Source organism: Camponotus vicinus, unplaced genomic scaffold, assembly GCF_025532165.1.
Source record: "Camponotus vicinus isolate PSW18456_S1 unplaced genomic scaffold, iyCamVici1.0 SCAF_3, whole genome shotgun sequence".
Classification (NCBI taxonomy): domain Eukaryota; kingdom Metazoa; phylum Arthropoda; class Insecta; order Hymenoptera; family Formicidae; genus Camponotus; species Camponotus vicinus.
Genome location: NW_028141967.1, coordinates 4,134,195 through 4,150,442, shown reverse-complemented (window position 1 = coordinate 4,150,442; position 16,248 = coordinate 4,134,195). Strand labels below are relative to the sequence as shown.

Sequence of the window (16,248 nt, the reverse complement as noted above, 5' to 3'; positions counted from 1 at the left end):
TTCTCAAATCTTAAGACTAGAGAATTTCTTAAATCTATCCTAATACGACCATTTCATTGGTTGAGCTATCTTATTCAACCAATGAAATGGTCGCATTAGGATAGATTTAAGAAATTCTCTAGTCTTAAGATTTGAGAAACGACTATGAATTCGGACCTTAGTCACGTGACATCTGGACGCTGAAAATGAACGTTGGACATGAAAAGGCGCCTTAATTGATATGTTTATATATCTTTGTATTGATTATAGGTCTCTTTATATACGAATATAGTAATTAAGTAAGTATTTCCTGAACCAACAGTCATGATTATAAGTAACTAGACGCGATGCATCTAGTTAATATTTGATTCAGAAGAGGCTAACTTTAATCGAGAAAGCATTATAATCCCAGCAAACATCAAATAACAGTTATATAACGGTAGTAGTAACAGTTACATAACATATAACAGTTATATTGTTGAATAGAAAATTACAACTAACAGTTATATAAATGTTATTTGGTGTTTGCTGGGATGATACTTCCCACACAGCACAGAATATTGCAGCAATATTATTAATATTGTTGTAACATTACAACAACATTGCAATATTGCCGCAATGTTGCTGCAATATTATTAATATTGTTGTAACATTATAACAACATTGCAATATTGCCGCAATGTTGCTGCAATATTATTAATATTGTTGTAATATTATAACAACATTGCAATATTGTGTTGTATGGGTCGTTACAAAAAATGCTGTCATAAATTTCTACTATATATTCACTACATCCACCATTCGATATTCAATAAAAATGTGTATTTTTTAAGAATAAAAATCGTCGGTTAAAACAAAGAAATTATCGCTTCCGATATATTGCTCAATCAAATATACTATACACTCTAACAAGATAATAGATACATTTTCGAACGCAATCCCAGAGAAATAATGACATTAGGTATTTTTTCTTTTTCAATATAATTAGAGATTAGAGATTAGTTTCTCTGTAAAAATTAATTAATCAAAAAAGAAGAGGAAATACAAGATACACATAGATAGGCGCACATTTTTTAAAATCTCGACAAATTCATCTATTTGACAGCCAATCGTGCCATATTGTATATATGTACATCTTGTGCTGAAGAATTGGCTATATATATCACACTGATGGAAAAATTCCACGATCAAAGAGCAACGCTCCCTGCGCCGTCCATTCCACCGCCCATTCCACTTGATCGATTGATCGCGACGACTGCGCGTGCGCGGCGAGCCGACCGCCGCGGGGCGAGCGCGCATGCGCGGCCCGCGGCCCGGCCCGTCGCGCATGCGCCGACGCGCGGGTCGATGATGCCGCGTCGCATGTGGAAGCGGAAGCGCGGCGCTGATGCTGCGCGCTGCGCCGATCAGTCATCAGTCGGCCGCTTCCGTCCCGCCGGAGTCTGTCAGTCCGTTAGCAGCTCCGTTCGCCGGCTCCTGTGGGTTGAGTCCTGTGGATTTGCTGTACCGAGAGGCGAGTATCGTCGCTCGCGCAACAGCATCCCAAGTTGCACCAGAGGACCAGAGTCGCTACGTCCCTCGGCGTCCACGACCTCGTCGCCGCGCAACAGCCGTACAAACTTGACGCGTCGTCCTCGGGCGCCCCTTGCGAAGCATCATCATCTCTCTCTCTCCATCTGTCTACCGTCGATAAACGTCATTAGATCCCGAACCGGACCGATAGATAGCAAGGATGTACAACGGATTCCCGCAAACGCACGGCAGGTACGTCCCCGAGGACATTCGAGATCAGCTAGTCGTCGAGGGGCATCGAGATCTCTCCTTTCACGATGGCTGTCTCGGATCCTTCAAAGGCCCATCGGCCGCCATTTCGCGCTGCGAACTTTCGGCCGCGCGCTCCATTTTCTATCCACGAAGATGAAAAATTAAATCCAACGGATTTCAAAGCATCTAGTGCCCGGCGGATTTTTTTTTATCTATTTGTTGCCGCGATAAATTGGTCACGCTGAAAAAAATATACAGCCCTAGAAAATATTGTTTAGTAAGTATAAATTGATTTTTTTTTTCAATTTTTTTTAATATTTTCAAATTTAAAAGAAATGGATATGTGTGTATGTAATGGATATATATGTACATATCCATTTTTTTTTTTAACTTAATATATGTATATATACATATATATACTCCTGGACAAAATTAACGCATAGTTTTTTTTCGCTTTTTCTTTAAAAGCTGATATTTAAATTTTAACGAAAAATTTTAAAGAAAAAGTGAAAAAAGAAATTATATTTATATATATAGGGTGTCAGGGCAATCTCTTCCCAAAAAAAAGCTCTTGTAGCTTACCTCGAGAGCTTTTCAAAACACTATAATAAAGTATTTTTTCATCGAGTACTTTTCGAGTTATAAGGCTTGAAATAATCTCTTAATTTTACATAAACCATAAAATATCTTGTAAAATATTCACTTTTCGATTATCTTACCTTAATACTTTTATGTACAAAATAATGAGAGGAATCAATTGGTGTAAAGAAAACACACAATTGTCTCTAAGAAAAAATATGTAATTTGCAATTAACAATTACATATTTTTTTTCGAAACAATTATGTGTTTTTTTTACACCAATTGATTCCTCTCATTATTTTGTACATAAAAGTATTGAGGTAAGATAATCGAAAAATGAATATTTTACTAGATATTTTATGGTTTATGTAAAAATTAAGAAATTATTTCAAGCCTCATAACTCGAAAAGTACTCGATGAAAAAATACTATATTATAGTTTTTTGAAAAGCTTTCGAGGTAAGCTACAAGAGCTTTTTTTTGGGGAAGAGATTGCCCTGACACCCTGTATATGCATAGTAATTTGATATAAGTGACAAAAGGATTTGAGATTGAATCATGAATTGGTCAAGGATGTCCTTTACATTTGCATTTTTTCTTGCTTCTTCTTTATTCAGAAATGCATAAATAATAAGTTTTCAATTAGTTTTAGGGCCAGAGGAAATCGAGACCATACCGCTACTCGCAATGGAGGAAATGGCGGAACTTATTGGAACAGTCAGCAGCAGAGCCAGCAACTTAAAAAGGAATTTGGAGTGAAGAAACAGAACAGGAAGACTCCAGGCGATTTGTTGAAGAAACCCAGCTGGGATCTGTCCAAATTGCCCACAATAACGAAGAATTTATATGTTCCCCATATGAATGTTCTCAACAGAACAACTGATGAGATCACCATGTATCACGCTGGCAAGGAGATCACCGTCAAGGGCAATAATACACCTTCTCCGATCCAGGCTTTTGAGGAGAGTAATTTTCCAGACTATGTAATGGAGGAAATCAAGAAGCAAGGATTTGCCGAACCAACTGCAATTCAAGCTCAGGGCTGGCCAATTGCACTTAGTGGACGAGATCTTGTTGGGATTGCACAAACCGGTTCTGGGAAGACCTTGGCAGTGAGTATAACATATCAATTAAGTAAATATTAAATTGAAAAAAATTTGATATATATATATATAGTTTTTAATATAAATTTTACATAAAACATTATTTATTTCAGTATATCCTTCCGGCGACAGTGCATATCAATCATCAGCCCCGCCTCAATCGCGGCGATGGCCCAATCGTTCTGATTCTCGCTCCCACGCGCGAGTTGGCCCAACAAATTCAGACGGTAGCGCGCGATTTCGGCTCGTCATCGTGCATTCGTAATACCTGCATCTTTGGCGGTTCGCCAAAGGGACCTCAAGCTCGCGATCTTGAACGCGGGGTGGAGATTTGCATCGCGACACCTGGCAGGTTGATCGATTTCCTGGAAAAGGGCACCACCAATCTACGTAGATGCACGTACCTGGTATTGGACGAGGCCGATCGAATGCTGGACATGGGTTTTGAACCGCAGATCCGCAAAATTATCGAACAGATCAGGCCGGATCGGCAGGTGCTCATGTGGTCTGCCACTTGGCCCAAAGAAGTGCAAGCTCTCGCCGAGGACTTTCTCACCGATTATATCCAGATCAATATCGGTTCTTTGAGTTTGGCAGCCAATCACAACATCCGACAGATCATCGAAATTTGTCAGGAACACGAGAAAGAGTACAAACTGTCGCAATTGTTGCGCGAAATTGGAACCGAACGCGGTAGCAAGATGATCATTTTCGTGGAGACGAAGAAGAAGGTGGACGATATCACGAAGACGATCAAACGCGACGGCTGGTCGGCCATCTCGATTCATGGCGACAAATCGCAGCCGGAGCGCGATTACGTTTTGTCAGAGTTTCGCAATGGGAAAACTATGATTCTTGTCGCGACCGACGTAGCGGCGCGCGGCTTGGACGTCGAGGACGTTAAGTACGTCATCAACTTTGATTATCCCAACAGCTCCGAGGACTACATCCACAGGATCGGCAGAACTGGTCGCTGCCAGAGCGCCGGCACCGCCTACGCTTATTTCACGCCGAATAACGCGAGACAGGCGAAAGAATTGATCGCGGTGTTAGAAGAAGCCGGTCAAACTATAAACCCGCAATTGGCAGACATTGCAAATTCCATGAGGAACCAATACGGCAAGGGACGACAGCGATGGAGCCACGGACGCGTCAATAAAGATAACAACGGCAGTCCTAGGAACAATATCAGCCCGACGATAAATAACTGGCAGAATCAGCATATTCCCCAGACTACCCAGCAAAATCAGGTAGTGCAGGAGAAAATGGTGGCGCGTCATCAGCGTAATGGCGGTTATCAGGCCAATCGCCAGAGCAACTATCAACTACCGCAACACAACAATTATCAGCAGCAGCAACGGCAGTCCACTAACGGCTATCAGAATGGTTACCAGCCGACTAACAACGCGTGTCAACCGGCTCATCAGACCACCAGCGCTCCAGCACCCAGATACCAAGGTAGAACCGCTAGTTATCAGGGTAATCGTTTCCAAAATCGACAGAATGGCTTCAGCGGCGGCCAGAACGGACCGAATGTGTACTCGATGCCGCCGCCCTTCATGATGCCGTCAGGTGGGCACGCGGACTCCGGGATTCAGAATCTCGTCAACAGCAAGTTCTTCCAGACCAACCGGCCGCCGCCCAACGCTGGGGCCTGCGCCTATCAATCGATGGGCCACTACAGCCAGCAGTTTCAAGCGGTGCCGACGTACGGATACCCCTATCCGCCTACGCCGGTGCAGCAGTGACGCTTCCCGCGGTGCAAGACCGTCGGAGTACGGGCTAAATGAAGAGGTAGGTAAGCAAGACAAGGCCCCGCCTATCGGGCGCACTTGCATATGATAGCGGATCCAATTTAGATGGGGTAGACTGTCGATGATAATTAATTGACCTGCAAGAATTTCAGAAGCCTTCATTTGGAATAATTTGGAATAATTGCGATGCATTCTGAGAATTTTATTCGAGCTCCTTAACCGGTCGGGGAATGTTTCCTGGACTTTAATTCGTCAACTTTATTAACACCTTCAAAGAAAATTATCTTTGTTATCAAAGAAGAAGTTATATAATACACTAATATTTTTTTTCCGAGTTTCTCTCTAAAGAGGTAATATCAGATACATTTGTAAAGGTTTTGTTTGTTTATTTGTTTGTTTGTTTGAAGTCATAGTCTTTGAATTTTGATTTTTGTTTATTTTCCATCGATGCAAAAATTTTGAAAAATCGGCAGTCTACTATGGCCCGTATTCGGAATCCTCTTTTATTCATAAAATGTGCCTCTAAAGGTGACTTGTAACCTTCTGATTGGCTATGAGCCATTTTTAGAGACGCTTTTATTGATAAGAGAGAATTCGAAATATGGACCTATATATCTTTAATGTAACACACTCTTGTTTTTATTTTTTTCATTAATTTTTTCTGGAATTGTGCCCGTTCAACGTTTCTTCAGTGTTTATTTCGAGATATTTAATCGGCAAAATTGTTGCTTGAGGAATCATATTTCAGGTGAAAAAAAAAGAATTTGATTTTTGTTTATTATTATCGCAGTTTAGGAAAAACAGATGCTTTAACAATTTGAGTCCAACTAATATAATATATATGTATATTGAGATAACACGCGTCACGATTAAGGGCTGTAATGCGAATCTGAAGTATCTATTATTAATTAAATGGCACGAAAGAAGTGCTAAACTATGTAAGAAAAAAAATCATTAAAAAAGTTATGAAATAAAAAATATAAATTAAATTATTATTATATAAAATTATCTATTTTATAAATTATGTAAATTATATATCATATATTCTCAATATTATTTATATTCATATTTTATTATATTATTTTATTATATTAAATAAATTAAATTAACTGATAAATTATTATTATTAAATATTAAATTAAAAAATACTTTTGACACTGCATCTATAAGCGATTTTTAAATTACGTAAAGGGGGGGAGATTGTCTATAATATATCTTATTTATTTTCTCGCTCGTCCTTCTCGACCTAATTAAACTGGGAAATTTGACGAAGCTATGGACTCGAATTGTTGAAAAGCGACAAAAGCTGTAATCAATCGAGGCACATTCTGGTTTTCGAATTTTTGATGTAGTATTTAGCATCATTAGCGATGAGCATGCACACGATATAATATCGATTCTAGATGTTGATCGTCACGTTGATGGTCCGCAAATCCTTATAATTGAGAAATAGTAATCCTCTTGTGCGAGTACTATTATAACTATATTATAAATGCTTTTTCCGAAATGCACGAAACATATAGAAGGGGGTGGGTTAAGACTATATATCAGGTGTAATAATTTATAATTTATTTATATAGTTCGCGTGAGATTACACACATACACAGAGAGAGAGAGAGAGAGAGAGAGAGAGAGAAAAGCGAATAAAACGCGCGATATACTGTATATGGGAAGAAAATTTGTAAGGCCTTTTGCATAAAAATTAAGCCGTTTTTCATGTGCCCCAGCACATAATGAACAAGTTGTCGTGCCCCCTGTTCCGCGAGCAAGAAATTTAAATAATAATAATAAAAAAAACGAACAAGAGAAAGAGAGAGACAGATAGAGTAGAACAGTTGTAGAATGTCTATTCGTTCTGGAAACAGCTCCGCTGACGGAACTTAAACCAATTTCTGGGCACTCCGACACAACTAATCGTAGCGTTATTAAAATAAGTGTCCCGTGCTCCGATGATCCTGATAAAAATTCAAACGAAGCCTCGAGGTCTTTGGATCCTTGAAATCCCGCGGTCGTCGATTTTCCCAAGATCCCAAATTTCCGGAATTTTTCACTCGGAAGATTAAATGTAATATTAAATAAATTCAATTTTTATTAATTGATAAATTTGTATTCGAGTGTCTTTTTTTTTAATATTTAAAATCCTTTTGTATTTCTTGGAATAATGCGATATTTTTTGTAGGCTCCCAATCCTTGGAAATATATATTTACTTTGGACTTAAGCTTGTTCTCCCTCGAGCTCTGATATCCTATTAACACGAAGCATCTATAACTCTTCCCTGATCCTTGAAGTCTGGGATCCAAGGACCTTGACGAGGCTCGAACGCTCGATCCTTGGAGAGACGCAGATGGTTTCTAGGGGACAACACACGTAAAATTAAGCACGTAGTCACGATGGCTGTGTACCTCGACGCAAAAAAGTTTGATACCTTATTTTTATATATATATCGAAAGTGATTTGTTGTTGAACCAACGAATGATTATATGATACATTGTTGTTTGATGTTTATGCAATTGGCCACTGAGTGGTCTTGTCTCTGCGCGCCTTGTCGTACGCGCGGACTGGCCGCCATCGAAACTAACATTCAGTTGTACCTGCTATTTTAGTTGATTGTGACATGCAACGGTCCAAATTACTGCGCCGTCATTTCTCACTCCGGTGAACAGTGAAAGCGATTCTACTTTACTTTTTGCCAATGCTTCGTCCTTCGACCAGTATAATTCCAGCGTCCAGGATTTATTTGCTCCTCAAGAATCTCAACGACTCCTTTTTTTTTTGTTTCTTCAATGCTGCCTTTTCACCGGAACAATTCGAGACAATCCTCGATGTAAAGTACTTCTTGAACATCGAGAAGGGATTCTTAAGAGTATAAATTTTCAAAATGCTTAGAGTTCTCGATTCTTGAACAAACTCAAGTCCTTAGACTTTGTGATATCTTGGAGTTGCGTTTAATGGATTCACGAAGGAGATACTGGTTGAAGGATGAATCGTCTTGCGTATAATGAACTAAGGATATAACATATTGTTGTATTCTGAAGCAGCCCTTTGCGGTACCGGAGGACATTTTTTAATCAACATGCCCGATTAATTGTCGAACTAAATAATTGGCGCACGGCTGATATAGGGCATGTGATACATTTTATTAGCAGCGTATAGCAATTTTGCGAGCCTCCAGATTACTCTGCACATACCACCGTATATCATGTAATTATCGAGAAAAAAAAGATAGGAAGAGACGGTGTGATAAGGAGAAAGAAAAAGAGATAATTCTCTGGTCTCAATCAGGGAAGAAAGCAACTAGTCGAGAAACCTCATTTTTTCCCAAAAGAGCATTTCTCTCGTCGATTTCCATTTAATAGCAATTAACACTGCACACTTAAAAACATAGTTTTCTTAGTTAATATATTTATCGATTGTTTTCGAATTTCATATACGATTATTTTTTTTTCTTTCGAACATTCATAAAAATCGCGACGCGAATAAATCGAACAAAAGTTTTCGTTTCTTTAACTTTCTAGAAAGGCCAGAGAATTAATACGGATAAATAAATGCACTCGCGCAGGGACGCCATTAATTAATGACTGTTGATTGTTGGCGATTATTCACTCTCGCAACTTGTTTTTATAAAATAATTAGCCATCATCTCATCGCGCACGAGATGCAGAGAGATGCAGAAAATGCCTTTCGCAGAAAGGTCCCATTCGTCTCGGTTAGATTCGCGGATACTTTAGGGATCGCACGATCTCCGTGGACTTTCATTTCGGACGCTGTTAATTGTCGTAGAATCTACGGTATTTTTTGCGGGGGAAAAAGAAACGATAGTCAATAATGTTTCAACGAAGCGGGCCATTCCTGGCAGTTCCTGATGATCAGGAGATGCTCGTATCTTCGGATCCTTAGGTCTTTGAAGATTCACGTTTCAGGATTTTGCTGCGATTTGCAGTTTTGTCGTTTCGTCGGTAAAATTGCCCGGTGGATTTTCAAACAGATTTTTCAGATTTTTCAGAGCTTTTGGAACTCTTCTTCGGATAAGGGGAGTTTTGGACAGTCCCTGAAAGTTTGGAACTCGGAAGTTTCGGCTATCTTAGGATCTTCAGTGAAATACGATGAACGTAAACATGATGTAAGCTTCAAGACTTTAGCGAATAGGAACTTTTAGCACCCCCACAGTTGAGAATTTCGAAATTTGGACAATTTCGAATTTCAAAACGCAAAAAAAGGTCTACGGCATCTTAAAAATTCCAACATTTTTAGTTGATTTCGTACCTTCAGAGAACCTATATATTTAATTTATTTTAAAATTTTAATCTTTTAGAATTGTAGAATCTTTTGCTTCTCAAGTGTTACAGAATGTGCAGAGCTTTAATATCTCTTGTTTGGTCTTTTTTCAGTCTTTCTCTTCGATGCTTTCCGAAAAAGAAACTTTGAAAGATCTTGCATGATTTTATCCCTGGAAGATAAAATGTCTTCACTGCTAAATAGATACTTAAATCTTCGAGTTAAAGGATCCCTGGATTCTAGGATTCTTGATCGGCGAAAATATTCAGCTCGACACATGCGCCTACCTTGTCAGTCTGATTGCATATGTGGATTGAATAGTAATATAATAATAAGAAATGTATGTGTTGCGAGCACGAAAGAAAAATACTAAATACTCTCGCACATTGCGTGCACCTGCTATCAAATCTCTCGCGACAATCTTTCATCCAAGTCGAAAAACAAATGGCACTGAACAAAAACATCGCTATAAAGTTAATCAATTTAATAAATTTAATTAATTTAATCAATTTAATCAATTTAATTAATTTAATTAATTTTCTTTACCGAGAAGAACTATTGTTACGATGTTGGAATAATCATTACTGATGCTATTTGTACTCCACTTGGCTTTCATAAAGAGTTTGAATTGATTTACAATATTGCATAACTATTATTTATGATTATACTATAATTTTGAATTCTTTTTTGTTTCCTTTGTTTTCTTTTTTTGTTCCTTGTCTTCTTTTTCTTAAATAAAATAATAAACAATGGGTAGCAGGTGTACGTGTAGTTCTGTGATATGTAAAATGTAGCATATTTCTAGACCTACCTATCGTGCATCATAATTAAAGTAAGGAATGTATTTTCTCAGTTTTATAAGCAGTGTATCAATCATCTGATCGTAACGATATGCTTAATGCAGGGTCATCGATATCCATTTCTTTTTTTTTTCTTTAGCTAACGGGAAACGAAAGGGACACCGAAGGCACTTTCCTCTCATTTTTCTAGGGTAAACAGTATGATTAGACAAACTATAGTATGTCTTAATTAGATTGTGTAAGTTTTTTTCCCCAAGAGATAACAATATGATAAAATATTGTCACTTTATTTATGCATTATTTTTTTTCTACAAATTTTCTCGACGTCTGTTAATAAGTAATATATTATTATTACGAAATTTTTCCGAGCGAAGAAATGGTCGAGCCATTTTATGCTGGTCTTCAAATTCAAGAATATTCTTCCGCAATCTAAAAATTAATTATTAATTCTCGCTCTATTGTTGAATTATATTATTTATTTTAAAAGCAGTTATATTTCAAATAAACATGAAATATAATTCTATAAGTGTTTGATACCTGCGACTGTGTAATGTTTACCCTATATTATAGCAGATGCTATGATTTCGATTGAGATTATATTCAAGAAGCATAGAATTCTAACTCTAATTGTGCGAGTATTGATAAAGTGCACAAGTTGAGAGGGAAATTATACTCCATAAAATACCACGAAGATGACGTATTTTAGAATGGTTGTATAATCTCATCGGATCGAGACGAAATCTTTCATATCTCGTGACTATAAAATGCAGTTGCGGCTTTGTGTCTCCTATTCATCCAACACCTTTCACTTTTATTTCCATCGAAATGAACCAATTAAAATTCTTGCAATGCCTTCTTTGCACACAATTCGTCAAGGAAATTAAAGGATCGTTCGATTCCTCCGAGATTAGGTGAGTTAGAACGTTGTAGGATAGCAAGTTGGTTCGCCATTCCGTTTAAATCCTCGTTGATTAAGCTCGTTATTCAAAACTGTCCGATAAATCGTTATGAGACTTATAATAATCGACGCGCCCCTGTGATAAGAGTCGAGCATCGGTGATCGATCGAATCCTGCGACGATAAAAAACGGAGTAAACGATGTAATCGCAGATCGGGGGAGAGTACCTTGTTCTTTTTCTACTTTCTTCTTCTTCTTCTCTTCTTCATACGATGAACGCTGACGAGTGCTGTGATATATAAATAAACATTTTAATTAATCGCAAACATAAATATCGTAATATTATAGGAGCTTTTTTTTTCTTTTTTTTTTTTTTTTACACGAAGACTGAATCTCGCCAATTTACATATGAGTTTAGTAACCCTCTTCTCTCCTCCCCCTTCCCCCCTAATCCATGTGAACACGTGGCAGGTTGATGACAAAGAGTCGCTTGCGATACTCTTTTCTTCGATAGGCACGAAAATTGCACTCTTGCTCGAAAGTGAAGGCAATTGCAATCTTTCTTTTGTTATCGATCGTACGTGGATATCGTATATGAGAGAGACGAAATGTATCTTTACTTCTTTTAATGCGTTTTTTGGTGTGATTTCATCTTGTCCTAAGTGTGGCCATGACCTTGTATTGTTATCACTACTTTTCATCGTTCGTATTATCCACTTTGTTTAGAGATGTTCGCGATTGTTCAAGCACTTTGCGTGGATCCTGGAACCTCGTAATCCTCGTGATTACGGTTTCCGGTTCCTCCCCTTTTCCCTATCGAAGCTATCGAAGTTGCGCTCCCTTCAGGAATTCTCTTTTCGTAGAACCCCGACTTGCGTTCTAAGGGTGTCCTAAAGAGAAATTAACAGGATAAAAATTAATGATACATGCGTTAATTTTCTAAATATTTTATTAAACATATATGTGTCTCTATTTTCCTTAAAAGTGCGTTAAACAACGTTCGTTAACAGAAATAATCGAAGTGTAATTTTATTCGTACAGTGACGGATTAAAATCATTATATTAAATATCAGTGATAAAAATCGTTTTATAATAAATAAAAAAAAAACTCTGTTCAAGTTCTCAAGACACGAAAGGGAATTTTTGAAAGAAATTTCTCTCTTCACGTGTGAACACGTCAAGATTTTGTCCGTCTGATAATAGTTTTAAAATTTCTAAGAGGCTACAGAATATATATAAATAAATAAACGCACACACGTAAAACTTTTTAAAATGTACTCCTAATTTAACAAGGATAATATTTTTTATAACCAAAACACGTGCATAGAACCGGTTGAAAGTTATTAGAGCACTTATAATATACTCGGCGAGATCAAAAACCATTTCGATCGATCTGTCATAAACTTAAAAAGATGTAAACTTAAAAAGATCCTGCCCAGCAAACACCAAGTAACATTTATATAATCGTTAGTTGTAATTTCCCACTCGAAAATATAACTGTTACATAACAGTTACATAACATGTAACTGATATATAACATGTTTATAACAGTTACATAACATGTAACTGATATATAACATGTTTGTAACAGTTACATAACATGTTATATATCAGTTACATGTTATGTAACAGTTATATAACATGTAACTGATATATAACATGTTATGTAACTGTTACATAACATGTAACAGTTATATTGTTGAGTGAGAAATTACAACTAAAAGTTATAAAACTGTTATTTGGTGTTCGCTGGATGATGAATGAGCGATCAATGTCCAGCCGAGTTAGATTCGCGGCTGATTTTGGTTCATCATATACTCATAATTTTCTCGTTTGAACTCGCAATAACGTTTCTAAGTGCAACTAGTGCGCAATTAATTAAAACGCAAGAAAAAAAATACACACCGACTAATGAAAACGAGTCATTAAGATTCGTCGAATCTCTGCGAGATAAGCAAGGTGGCGAAAAGTATGTGCCGAAGATGTAACCTGTTGCTCTCAAAACAAAGTATCGCGTAATTAATTATCCTCTTTACTAACATACTCGTACGGGACGGGCCTCGCAAAGCCTGTCCTGTCTCGCGCTTCATTTTTTGTGGTCCTTCGACGGGTGAATCCTTCAACAACAGTATGGTATAGCGCGTCACATCAATCAGACCGTTTTAGCGGCACGTTTCTAGCGCTAGACACGACGTAAGATCACGTAAGATTCCTTAGGATGCTTGGATTTTCAAAATTCCAGCTTGAAAAAATCTGCTCGTGTTTGGCGGTAAAAACGCGCGCGCCGAGAACGCGGTGCGTTTTGTCCTAATTCGAGAATGTACGACGAACAAAATGAATTCGACACGGAAAATGTGATCCGTAGCGAAATTTTTTTTTTTTCCCTTTTGTTCTCTTATTTTCCTTCGAAATTTCTCCGTTGAGACTCGTACGCCTGTATGCATGTGTGCTCGTGTACGTATGAGTGTTATCATCCTCGACTGGGGAATCGAGGTGTCGCTAAATTATATAAATTTGTATGATTAAATCTAACTTGCGAGGTGAAAGAAAATGTATGCGAGGGAGAGGGGAACTCTGCGAGTTCTCGCGCGTCGCCCACGTGTCATGCGAACTGTCAAGTTAACGTCACGTGGCGCGCCACGTGGCAAACGTCACACGTGACATTACACGAATAACAAAGAGAGAAGACGCCGAAAAATTACATTGCACATCGTCCTTTTAATACTTTAAGCTCCGAATATGTAACGTCGCATTTTGGCGCGATAACGAATTACAAAAACCGTGTAGTGGTACCTTTTAGAATAGCGATTCTACAAAATCGCGCTCTCGTCGAAACGGAAACTCGAACAATACGATGTCGCTGAACTTTCCATCTCCGAATTATATTCATGAAATATTTAAGGACGAACGCAATCTTGTGTCCGAAAATATGTGCGATCAAGATTTTTGTAATCGACTCAATTTATTTAGATGAGAGTGCGTGCGTGTGATTATGACAGTGAAAGAGAGAGAGAGAGAGAGCTCTTTTCGTTATTGCACATAAATATCATACGTACATTTATGCGAATCATAGATTATATTTGTATAATTTTCGAAAGCCACTCCTTGGTCGTAAATGTCTGTCTGTTATCGATGAATTTTGTTAATTCCAAAAATCATTTATCAAGCATGACGTCAGAAGATGTTAGATGTTTAAGACTCTGCGACATGTACAATTTTTTCCAATACCTTCTATGATTTTTTTTTCTCATTTTCGATGTGTGTGAGATGTAGTTGTCACAATTTCGCCTACTTTCTTTTTAATTTAAAAATATTCCTAAATCGCTGGCTTCTTGGATCTTCGACGAGAAATCTGGATCCGTCTATTCCGTAATCGGGAGAGGAGAGGAGAGACATTCTGTTATAGTTTGTGATGTTGAATCTATCTATCATCTATACCATCTAGTCAGAATCGTTTTACAATGTTGCTCGATAATTCATAAAACAGTTTTAATGACCGGATCTCAACGAAAACCTGGCATTCTTTTATGGCGAACGAATTCGGAAATCAGCGACATAATTGGCCGCAGGATGATATAATTTGTAATGTTTTTCTCGTGAGAAACTGCAATTGGAAGAAATGTGCACGCGATACAAAAATGAAAAGATTCGTCAGTAAACAATTCTAGTCTTTAAAATGAGTAAATATATTATTAAAATTGTGTGTGTGTGTGTATGCTGTGTGAGACTTGAAGTTTATAGAAATTAAATCTCTAATAATCCTAATCAAGGAGGTTCTTAAGAAGATTGGAGATGAAATGAATTTTCCAGCATAATTCTTACAAAAAACATTACGAATTATTAGCAATGTTGCCAATTATAGGTCCACTCCTTTCTTGGAGCGATCCTGCTACTTTGCTTGGTACAATCAAATTTGCCACAACCCAGCAAACACCAAGTAACATTTATATAACTGTTATTTGGTGTTTGCTGGGAAGGGTGATATAAAAGGAGTGATATTAATTACACCGTATGAATCTTGAAGATTCCATTCCGCGGGGATAAATTCTTACGTTTCGATAACACTTGTCGCGAAAAGGGGAAAAAGAGCGTAAAAGTAAAATAAAATAAAATAAATAAAAAAAAAAGGAAAGCGAAGGCAAAGAGAAAAATGGCGAAATTTCCTGATTGCGAGCGATTTGAACTCCAGTATAATTATTTGATTAATTCTCACGGCCAAAGAGAGGTAACTCATTGAAAGGGAAAAAAAAGTGTGGCTCGTTTATTGTTTTTTTTTCACCATGACATATTTCAGAGCGGCAAGTACGCTAATAGCGGTATAACAATAGCGTGTGTGGGTGTAAATGCGTTTAGGGTGCGAGAGTACTCGAGAAGCGAGCAAGTGAATGAATTTGTCGTACGAATCGCTTATATCGATCGAAAAAGACGAAAAAAAAAAAAAAAAGATAAAGAATCTACCGATTAACGGAAATATGTTTGCGTTTGTTGCTAAGCGAGAGAGAAACAAAAAAAGTATACATTTGTTACATTTGTGTATTGCGGGCGCAAAGGCAGAATGGCGTGAAAAAGCGATGTTAAGTATCAGGCTCTATTTCAGATTCTCTTCTGTAGGTTTCATTAAAGTGCATTTCTTGTATGTTATTACAGTATTACAGTAGAACATAAGAAAAATAAACGAATGCAATAGTAAAATGCATTTGTCTGTTTTATTTGTATGCTCTCTCGAAAGAGGAATATATATATATATATATATATATATATACAGGGTGTCCCAGGTATCTTCCGTCCAAAAAAAAAAGGCAGATTCTCTGGCCAATTTAAAAACGATTTTTCCTCAGCGAAAATGTCGCGGCACTAATAGTTTTCGAGTTATAAACGATTGAAAATAAAGGGTTTTTCGCAAACTAAGGCTTATGGGAATAAGATATTAATAAAGTCACATTCTTTAGTTAATTTTAGGTAGAGTTTACTTTAATAGAATTTTAATTTAAGGCTTAGAAAGATACATGATGACAAAAATTGGGAATATGCAAAAAATAATGATCTCCCTCGACATTTTCGCTGAGGAAAAATCGTTTTTAAATTGGCCAGAGAA

The 16,248-nt window shown here is 37.4% G+C and overlaps 1 protein-coding gene across 1 annotated transcript; it reads left to right on the top strand.

Annotated features, from left to right (window-relative positions):
* Positions 1–1,384: 1,384 nt before the first annotated feature.
* LOC145968695 (uncharacterized) lies at positions 1,385–15,849 on the top strand. The gene is made up of 3 exons (XM_083094356.1): positions 1,385–1,743; positions 2,969–3,434; positions 3,539–15,849. The coding sequence occupies exons 1-3, from the start codon at positions 1,712–1,714 to the stop codon at positions 5,171–5,173; spliced, it is 2,133 nt and encodes a 710-aa protein (XP_082950482.1). The 5' UTR covers positions 1,385–1,711; the 3' UTR covers positions 5,174–15,849.
* The last annotated feature ends 399 nt before the right edge of the window (positions 15,850–16,248 follow it).